This window comes from Scyliorhinus torazame, chromosome 7 (assembly GCF_047496885.1).
Source record: "Scyliorhinus torazame isolate Kashiwa2021f chromosome 7, sScyTor2.1, whole genome shotgun sequence".
Taxonomy (NCBI): Eukaryota; Metazoa; Chordata; class Chondrichthyes; order Carcharhiniformes; family Scyliorhinidae; genus Scyliorhinus; species Scyliorhinus torazame.
The window spans coordinates 308077964-308088504 of NC_092713.1; the positions used below are offsets into that span (position 1 = coordinate 308077964).

General features: G+C 52.2%; 1 protein-coding gene across 3 annotated transcripts in view; it reads right to left on the reverse strand.

Annotated features, from left to right (window-relative positions):
* Positions 1 to 568: 568 nt before the first annotated feature.
* dctn4 (dynactin 4) overlaps positions 569 to 10541 on the reverse strand; it is a 44119-nt gene continuing 34146 nt past the window's right edge. For all 3 annotated transcript variants that reach the window (XM_072512727.1, XM_072512728.1, XM_072512729.1), the window contains 4 exons: positions 4231 to 4285; positions 3612 to 3719; positions 2793 to 2890; positions 569 to 1892 (listed from right to left, as the gene is read on the reverse strand). In XM_072512727.1, the coding sequence (XP_072368828.1) occupies positions 1679 to 1892; positions 2793 to 2890; positions 3612 to 3719; positions 4231 to 4285 (475 nt within the window). In that variant the 3' untranslated portion in view covers positions 569 to 1678. The remainder of the gene's footprint in view (positions 1893 to 2792; positions 2891 to 3611; positions 3720 to 4230; positions 4286 to 10541) is intronic.

Here is a 10541-nt window from a genome sequence, read left to right on the forward strand (position 1 = left end):
TACCCGCCGGGCTGGCCACGCCCCTACCCGCCGGGCTGGCCACGCCCCTACCCGCCGGGCTGGCCACCAGGGCTGGCACTCTCTCTGTCGGAGAGCGAGGGGATAGTCAGAAGCGAACCGGGTCCCACGTTGGTGGCTGGAGTTTGAGAGGAGGCAGGGCTGATAATTGAAACGGGAGATCCAGACACCTCGGTGAAAATTAAATTCTCAACAACTGACAGGTCAGATTGAACAGGCGGGCGGCCTTCTCCCCGGACAAGAGAAATCCCAAGAGAGGCCTGATGGAGGCGCCCAGGGCAGGGGAGGTGTTTGAGGTGGGTAAGATACATTTAAGAGAAACCTGGACCAACGTGGGGAAAAATGAAACAGGATATGTTGATGGGCTGAGATGAATTGAGAGTCGGCAAAGACTGGGCAATGTGCAATGTGAATACTAGCAGGGATGTAATCAAATCATATTTGTGCTGCAAATACTCGGCCATTTTTTCTGGTCCCAGCCCAGGCTCACAGTTCCAGTGCGATAACTCAATTATTACACACCCACGAAGCATCAACAGAGAAGACAGCCTGGCCTTTAATCGTGTGTTTATTGTTTTAAGTCCGTATATAAGTTATGTTTTAATACACGAGTATATCACTGACAGTCACAGCACAATGGTTACAGGCAGCAGCAAACTCGCTTATACCCAGTATCCTGTGGCCTGGGGTTCAATTGTGAAGAGATTGTGAGCATGAGGGGGTTGGGGGACGGAAAACTGGAGGGGATTCGGTGTTGGGGGATGGGCTACTGGGGAAATGAGCCTCGATGGGCCGAGGCATTTTTGCCCTTGACTTATGTCCATTTGTAGAGTTTACCAATGGCTTGCTGATGACAACTGAATGCAGGGAAAGGGAATGTATAATGTGAGCAGGAGGTTTGTGGTCACTGAATTTTACCCTTTATGAGAAGCATCAAGATAGTGACCAAAGTTCTGCGGTAACAGGTGGATCAGAGTTAGACTGCCAGCTTAGCAGCAGGATGCAAGCAGAGGCTAAGTGAGACCAGCGTAAGGAGCGTGGGTGTGGGGAGCGTTACTGATGTGGGGATCGTCACCCTCGGGGGGAGAGAGCGAGTGTGCGCGCACTGCCTAGTGTGACCATTCGAAAATTGAGAATATATTTTTAAAAATATACAAAAAAACATGCACCAAAGTCAAAGACTGCATTTCAGCACCCTGCCACATTCCCAACCCTTTCACAGTCTCTGCAGCAGCTTTAACCTGTAGTCGCTGGCGTAATGTTGGGCTGCAGTATCTTCCTGGGTTGCCCTCGTCTTTTGAAGCAATTCCAGCCTTTCATCCCATCCAGATTCCCAAGAGGCTCACAGAGAATTACGGAAAGAATCCCGTTTGCAACACCAAAGGCAGGTTTCAGGATAAGCAGGTTCGATCTGGTCGCGCTCTGGGAGTCCGCTGCTACTGAGCTGAGGGGGGGGGGTGGGCGGGCGGAGACTTTAAACACCAGCGAGTTAATGGATTGACTGCAACGCGGGTCCCGTGTTTCTCACCTCGTCTAAGGCTGGAGGCTGCAAGCGACTCTCAGCTATGGGGGAGGGGGTAGGGGAAGGTATGGTCACTCGTGGGCGGGCCAGATTGGTTGTGGATGCCGAGTCCGGGATCGCTCCTGCCCAGCGCAGGGCTCAGGCCGCCAGTGGGCCGAGGCTCAGGTCCACGTGCTGAGTCAGCCAGATGACCTCGGCACTCAGTTCCCCCTCTTCCAGTGGTCGGATCGGCCCCGCCAGGTTCTTAAAGTCATAGCGCAGCTTGAAGCTAATGTTCACGTTGCCAGTCTCCTCCTGTGGGATGACCTTGATGAAGAAGCCAATCTTGTTGGATTTTCGGAAGGCCACAACGCTGCAATGGAAAAAGTGAGTCTCAATACGTCGTCAGTAAAGCTTGATGAATCACTGAGCACAGGCCATTCAACCCCTGTGCCTGTTCTAGCCCTTTGAAAGACTTATCCAACTGGAACAGGTGTGCAACTTGCTCCATAATTCAGTTGTCGGAAGGGAAAAGCTCTCTAAATCTATTAATTAAAACTGCGCTTAAGTCAGCGAGTCAGTGCCGAGGGCGAGTCGTGCTGTCAGAGGGTCAGTACTGACGGAGGGCTGCGCTGTCAGAGGGTCAGTACTGACGGAGGGCTGCGCTGTCAGAGGGTCAGTACTGACGGAGGGCTGCGCTGTCAGAGGGTCAGTTCTGAGGGAGTGCCGCACTGTCAGAGGGTCAGTATTGAGGGAGTGCCGCACTGTCAGAGGGTCAGTACTGAGGGAGCGCCGCACTGTCAGAGGGTCAGTACTGAGGGAGCGCCGCACTGTCAGAGGGTCAGTACTGAGGGAGCGCCGCACTGTCAGAGGGTCAGTACTGAGGGAGCGCCGCACTGTCAGAGGGTCAGTACTGAGGGAGCGCTGCACCTTCTGACCTACCAGTAAATTGTCATTGAAGGGGTCACCAGGTGGGGCGGTGTGAACACCAGCCCCAGCGAGGAGGTACCAGACTGCACCCACGCCTTACAAAGCAGCTCTCGATATCTGCAGGGTGAAGGTCCAGTGAGAAAATAACGTGGAAGAAAATTCTAATATTCCATGATTCTGGAAAGCAAAACTTTTAAACCCCGAACACGATTCCTCTGTTGACGCTCAGCAGCCATTTCCATGGTAACGATGGATTAAGACCGGCAATAACCTTGTTCCGGATAAAGTCAGATCCGACCCCTCAAGCTTGTTCTTTGCATTATGAGCCCCATTCATCACTTACTCTGGGTCGTCACGGAAATCCTGCGGTTCAGCCAGCTCGTCGTACTCAGCAGCTGCATCCTTCCCGGCGAGGACCATTTCCTTCGAAGGAAGAACAACCTGGAACAGATACATAGCGGAGTGGGAGTCAGAACTCGCCATGCACAGGGTGCTAGTGAGAGAAGGGGGCAGGAGTGAGGGGGGGGGCAGGAGGGGCGTGTGCTTGTGTTCTAGGAGGGGGGGGGGGGGGGGAAAGAGTTCCCAGGAAGGTGATAACACAAGATTGAGTTGAGGGAACATTCCGAGTTAGAGACGAGAATCTGAGGAGGACGAGAATGGCAGCAGTGAGGAGGAGCTCAGTGCAGCAGAGGGAGCCCCATGTTGGAGTGTCAGAGAAGCAAAGGGAATCCTGATGATCAAGGAGTCGAGGGAGTGTGGGAAGTTGTTGAAGCTGGTGATTCCGACGGGATGATCGGATAAGGCCACCAGGAAAGCAAAGGAAGCCGGTTGAGTTTGGAGAAGCTGGGTTGAGGCAGGGTGAATGTAGACCGAGGCTGTGGCGATTGGGGTGAGTGGAAGCTGCACAGGGTTGGGACAGTGACCTGGACCAGCTGACGGGGGCGGTGAAGAATGTTGTCAACATTCAACTGGAACATTAGGGCCAATTCAGGTCCAGGGAAGGTTGTTACCATTGGCTTTGATTGGTTTCAATCTCATGTAAGCAAGGGAGCCCCAAAGCCACCAATGCAAGTAAAGCTGGACAGAAATAGAGAAACACATTTCACAATCGATGGGGAGTTATGGGAATAAAGCTCCTCCCCCCCCTTTTGAATGGAGTTACCTTTGCTGTGCTGTGCACATCGTCAGGGTCTGCCTCCTCACAGGGCAGGAGAGTCACGTGCGTGAGGTTCTCCACAGGGTTAGTCAGTGTCAGAAGCACCTGGCTCTCCTACAGACAGATCGACAAGAATATAACACATCAAAGCCCACTCCTCATTCCGACCGACAGCGAACCCCACTCCCTCCCTCCTCGCCACCCCTCGTCTCCTCCCCCCTCCTCGTCTCCTCCACGCTCAAACCTCCGTCTGACCAGGACGAGAGAGAAACTGGTTGGCTTCTCCCTCAGGACTGCAGCTGACCACCGGCCACGGCCCCAAATCTGATCCATCGTGGATTAAAACAGTGACCGAGATAAATACGTTCCAGAGAAACAGCCAGAAAATAGGAATTCAAATTCGAGTCAACAAATCTCCTCTGATATTTGATGGAAATTACGGGATAATTCAATTATTTGGAGCAGATAACTCGGGGTTAATCCAAAGGGTGCTTGAAAATTGAATAAATTGAATCAAGGATAAAAAATATCAGGAGTGATTTTCACAAAGATTTGTACTTTGTGACCGAACAGGAATTAAAAGTACAGGTTAGTAAAATAGCAAATTAGACTGTACAGTGCTTGCCTTCATGAAGCGTAGGTTGGGAATCGACAGAATCCGGACCTCTGGAATATAGTTCCTGTGAAAATAAAAACAAATTGGAAAAGGCCGAGTTTCAAAGGGTTTAAATGGAGACATCAGTTTCACAGTACCTGAGCTTTGCCCTTTCACTGGCAGCTTCCTCACATCACAGAATCCCGACAGTGCAGGAGGCCATTCAGCCCATCCAGTCTGTGCCGACCCTTTGAAGGAGCTTCCTAACTAGGCCCAATCCCCGCTCTGGCTCTGCATCCCCACCCAACCTTTGGACACTAAGGGCAATTTACCATGGACAATCCACCTAACCAGTGGGTCTGTGGGAGGAAACCTGAGCACCCGGAGGAAACCCACGCAAACACGGGGAGAACGTGCAGACTCCGCACAGACAGTGACCCAAAGCCAGAATTGAACCCAGGTCCTTGGCGCTGTGAGGCAGCAGTGCTAACCACTGTGCCACATGTAGAAACTGCAATGGATATCCAGATTGCAAATTTATAAAACACAGAACTCCACCCTCAATCTTCCAACTCTCCCCAAAATACATATTCTGGTAGATTCAACATTTTACTGTGCCATTCTTAACCCTAGGACAGATACCCCAAAGTGCTTTACAGCCAACAAGAACTTTTGTAGTGTCGTCACTGTCATAATGTAGGAAATGGAAGAGCCGATTTGTGCACAGCAAGCTCCCACAACTAGCAATCTGAAAATAAACTGATAGTTCGTTTTCTGGGATGCTGATTGAGGGACAAATATTAACCCAAGAAGCAAATTGACATTCCTGTCCTTCCCAATGTAATGCCATAGGGCCTGGATTCAACATCTCATTCACAAGGTGGATTACGCTGATTCAAACATTCAACCCTGGTATAAACTGGACCCTGAACAACGAATGTTTAATGTTTAAAGCTAAATCGCTCGCACGGCTGCTGGGAACCTCCAGTAGCAGCAGCCCTCGCACGGCTGCTGGGACCATGTAGCAGCAGCCTCGCACAGCTGCTGGGACCCTCCAGTAGCAGCCCTCGCACGGCTGCTGGGACGGTGCAGCAGCCCTCGCACGGCTGCTGGGACCCTGTAGCAGCAGCCTCTCACAGCCGCTGGGACCCTCCAGTAGCAGCCTCGCACGGCTGCTGGGATGGTGCAGCAGCCCACGCATGGCTGCTGGGACCGTGTAGCAGCAGCCTCGCACAGCTGCTGGGACCCCCCAGTAGCAGCCCTCACACAGCTGCTGGGACCGTGTAGCAGCAGCCTCGCACAGCTGCTGGGACCCCCCAGTAGCAGCCCTCGCACGGCTGCTGGGACCGTGTAGCAGCAGCCTCGCACAGCTGCTGGGACCCCCCAGTAGCAGCCCTCGCACGGCTGCTGGGACCGTGTAGCAGCAGCCTCGCACAGCTGCTGGGACCCCCCAGTAGCAGCCCTCACACGGCTGCTGGGACCGTGTAGCAGCAGCCTCGCACAGCTGCTGGGACGGTGCAGCAGCAGCCTTGCACAGCTGCTGGGACCGTCCAGTAGCAGCCCTCGCACGGCTTCTGGGACGGTGCAGCAGCCCTTGCACTGCTGCTGGGACCGTGTAGCAGCAGCCTCGCTCAGCTGCTGGGACCCTCCAGTAACAGCCCTCGCACGGCTGCTGTGACGGTGCAGCAGCCCTCGCACAGCTGCTGGACCCTCCAGTAGCAGCCCTCGCGTACAGCTGCTGGGACAGTGCAGCAACCCTCGCACGGCTGCTGGGCCGATGCAGCAGCCCTTGCATGTCTGCTGGGACCCTGCAGTAGATGCAGCAGCCCTCCCCACGGTTGCTGGGACGGTGCAGCAGCCCTCCCACGGTTGCTGGGACGGTGCAGCAGCCCTCGCACGGCTGCTGGGACAGTGCAGCAGCAGGAGCCCTCACACGGCTGCTGGGACCCTCCAGCAACAGCGCCCAGAGGGATAATAAAAGGGAACAGGAAATAAGCAGTGCCCCTGGTACTTCACCTCCTCAATGTGATGCTGGCACCTGCAGTAGGAGTGATTAGAAGGCACTTACTTTGCACAAAATGATTTTTTGAATGTAAGGGGCAGGTCCCTGGCAGCACACTGGCAACTGCTGCACGGGAAGGAGACGGAAGCTGTCCAGCCCAATGTGCTGGTCTCCCAGACATTCGGCAATGTAATTCCATCACCCTCTCGTGACCTCCACCCTCGAACATTAGTAACACAAGTAATTTCAGGTGGTGACTTAATCCATGCCTAAATTTTCATACTGTCCAATGATATGCCAATTGTCCTAATCCTGGTCCATTAACTCAAGTCACTCGCCCCTCGAGAGGTTCACCTGCCTTTTGGGGGAAAAATAACCCCTCATTGTTATCCTGAACAATGCTCGCTGACAGACAGCAGTGTGTTTTTCTCCTTCCCTTGTGGTCAGGATGTTTCTGGCAGACTTAGAGTGTAAGGATGAACTGTTACAGCACGATCTGCCTCCGCAGTCTGCGCAGCCAAAGTAAAATCAACTGCACCCCCTCAGGAAAAGTCGATTGGCGTAAACAGGACATAGCACTCTCTGCTGCACTCAACAGGCTGGAAATGTGGAAACATTGCGTGCGAGAGAGTGATGTATCACAGGAACCCTGCGCAGATTATTAATACAGCACTACACTGGGACGGTCAGCTTGGCGCGCCAACATACTTGCAGCTGATTATTACAACCCACTACATCCAGGGAGGGTTAGAAGTGAGATTGTACGCTCGGGAGGGATAATAAAAAGGGAACAGGAAATAAGCAGTGCCCCTGGTACTTCACCTCCTCAATGTGATGCTGGCACCTGCAGTAGGAGTGATTAGAAGGCACTTACTTTGCACAAAATGATTTTTTGAATGTAAGGGGCAGATCCCTGGTAGCACACTGGCAACTGCTGCACGGGAAGGAGACGGAAGCTGTCCAGCCCAATGTGCTGGTCTCCCAGTCTTTCGGCAATGTAATTCCATCACCCTCTCGTGAGCTCCACCCTCGAACATTAGTAACACAAGTCAAACTGAACAATGCCGATCGGACACAACTGCATTTATAAATATTTAGCTTCAATGGATTGTATTCATATTAAAAGGCACCAATGCCAACGAAAATACACTTGTGAATGAAAAAATGAATGAAAATCGCTTATTGTCACAAGCAGGCTTCAAATGAAGTTACTGTGAAAAGCCCCTAGTCGCCACATTCCGGCACCTGTTCGGGGAAGCTGGTACGGGAATTGAACCGTGCTGCTGGCCTGCCTTGGTCTGCTTTCAAGGCCAGCGATTTAGCCCAGTGTGCTAAACCAGGCCCTGGGTGCGAGTCGGTGTTCCCTGGAACACATCTGGAGTATTGCGTACAGTATTGATTCCTTATTTAAAGGAAGGCAGTAAATGCATTGGAAGAAGTTCATAGGTTTATAGACTAATACCTGGAACAGGCAGGTTGTCTTGAGGGAAGGTTGGGGAGGTTAGGCTTGTATCCGCTGGAGTTTAGAAGAGTAAGAGGTGGCTTGATCAAAGCCTTTAAGATCCTGAGGGGTATTGACAGGGTGGATGTGGAGAGGATGTTTCCTCTTGTGGGAGAATCTAGAACAAGGGATTGCTTTCAAAGACAGATGAGGAGAAATGTTTTCTCTCAGAGGGCGGTGACTCTCTGGAACTCTCTTTCTCAAAAGGCAGTGGAAGCAGAATCTCAATATTTTTAAGACACAGCTGGATAGATTCTGGACAAGGTTCTCAGGGATAGGCAGGAATGCGGGATTGAGGTTACAATCAGATGAGCAGTGATCTTATCGAATGGCGAAGCAGGCTCAAGGGGCCGAGTGGCCTACTCCTGCTCCTAGTTCATATGCTGGCCTGTCCTTTAAGATTAGACGGTAAACAAATAGAATGCGCTGGCTGAAAAGGTGGTGGAAGCAGGTCCAATCATTAACTTTCAAAATCGAATTGGAGAAATGTGGGGAAAGAGCAGGGATTGCCAGGGCAACTGGACAGTGCTTTCAAAGAGCTGACAAAGAGGCATAAAGGGTCGGATGGTCCTGCACTCAAATCCTTATTTATATTCATTACAAATGGGATTTCTACCATCATTACACTGACAGCAGTGCCCCCAGATCACGCTGACTGCTTGAAGATGAAACTCGTGGGGAAGTAAAGCCATGAACCGACTGAAAAAAGTTACATTGCTGAATCCGGACTGATTCCGATGAAGAGTACATACCCACAACTTCACATACAGCCTTTTCTCAGGGTACTGTGACAAACGTTGAACTTTACAAGACGGTAAAATGTCTCTGTTATCTTGAGGTAAAACAGCAAGGATGGCGATCATACTGGCTCTATCAGAGAAACCCATAGGATCCAAACTGAACCCTATTGAAAACTCAAGTGGCAGCTTTCGCACCTTGACACAGGGACAGACGATTTCGGGACACAGAGGTACATAATTTACTGCTGTGAGGGAGCAGCAGCAGCAACTGTGGCGAAGAGCAGGGTGACCTGTTCTTGTGTTAACCAAACAGAACGTTTGCAAAAGTGGTTTCCTGTTCCAAAGGAAGGGAACAGCACGGGCGGGACTTTGGGATTTAAGGAACAAGGAGTAATTTGGAAGTGTGCTCTGGAATACCCACTCAGAGTGGAGTGATTCTCGAAGGACACCAGAACATTTAACTGGTATGGAAGGAAGAGGTGAGCCTGCTAGAAGTTGACAGCACTCTGAGAGAGAGACAGAGGGAGAGAGAGAGACAGAGGGAGAGAGAGAGACAGAGGGAGAGAGAGAGACAGAGGGAGAGAGAGAGACAGAGGGAGAGAGAGAGACAGAGGGAGAGAGAGAGACAGAGGGAGAGAGAGAGACAGAGGGAGAGAGAGAGACAGAGGGAGAGAGAGAGACAGAGGGAGAGAGAGAGACAGAGGGAGAGAGAGAGACAGAGGGAGAGAGAGAGACAGAGGGAGAGAGAGAGACAGAGGGAGAGAGAGAGACAGAGGGAGAGAGAGAGACAGAGGGAGAGAGAGAGACAGAGGGAGAGAGAGAGACAGAGGGAGAGAGAGAGACAGAGGGAGAGAGAGAGACAGCGGGAGAGAGAGAGACAGCGGGAGAGAGAGAGACAGAGGGAGAGAGAGAGACAGAGGGAGAGAGAGAGACAGAGGGAGAGAGAGAGACAGAGGGAGAGAGAGAGACAGAGGGAGAGAGAGAGACAGAGGGAGAGAGAGAGACAGAGGGAGAGAGAGAGACAGAGGGAGAGAGAGAGACAGAGGGAGAGAGAGAGACAGAGGGAGAGAGAGAGACAGAGGGAGAGAGAGAGACAGAGGGAGAGAGAGAGACAGAGGGAGAGAGAGAGACAGAGGGAGAGAGAGAGACAGAGGGAGAGAGAGAGAGAGACAGAGGGAGAGAGAGAGACAGAGGGAGAGAGAGAGACAGAGGGAGAGAGAGAGAGAGACAGAGGGAGAGAGAGAGACAGAGGGAGAGAGAGAGACAGAGGGAGAGAGAGAGACAGAGGGAGAGAGAGAGACAGAGGGAGAGAGAGAGACAGAGGGAGAGAGAGAGACAGAGGGAGAGAGAGAGACAGAGGGAGAGAGAGAGAGACAGAGGGAGAGAGAGAGAGACAGAGGGAGAGAGAGAGAGACAGAGGGAGAGAGAGAGAGACAGAGGGAGAGAGAGAGAGAGAGAGACAGAGGGAGAGAGAGAGACAGAGGGAGAGAGAGAGACAGAGGGAGAGAGAGAGACAGAGGGAGAGAGAGAGACAGAGGGAGAGAGAGAGACAGAGGGAGAGAGAGAGACAGAGGGAGAGAGAGAGACAGAGGGAGAGAGAGAGACAGAGGGAGAGAGAGAGACAGAGGGAGAGAGAGAGACAGAGGGAGAGAGAGAGACAGAGGGAGAGAGAGAGACAGAGGGAGAGAGAGAGAGACAGAGGGAGAGAGAGAGAGACAGAGGGAGAGAGAGAGAGACAGAGGGAGAGAGAGAGAGACAGAGGGAGAGAGAGACAGAGGGAGAGAGAGACAGAGGGAGAGAGAGACAGAGGGAGAGAGAGACAGAGAGAGAGAGACACAGAGAGAGACAGAGACAGAGAGAAAGACAGAGAGACAGAGAGAGAGAGAGACAGAGAGAGAGAGACAGAGAGAGAGAGAGACAGAGAGAGAGAGAGACAGAGAGAGAGAGAGACAGAGAGAGAGAGAGACAGAGAGAGAGAGAGACAGAGAGAGAGAGAGGAAGAGAGAGAGGAAGAAAGAGAGGAGAGAGAGAGACAGAGAGAGAGACAGAGAGAGAGACAGAGAGAGACAGAGAGGGATAGACAGAGAGGGATAGACAG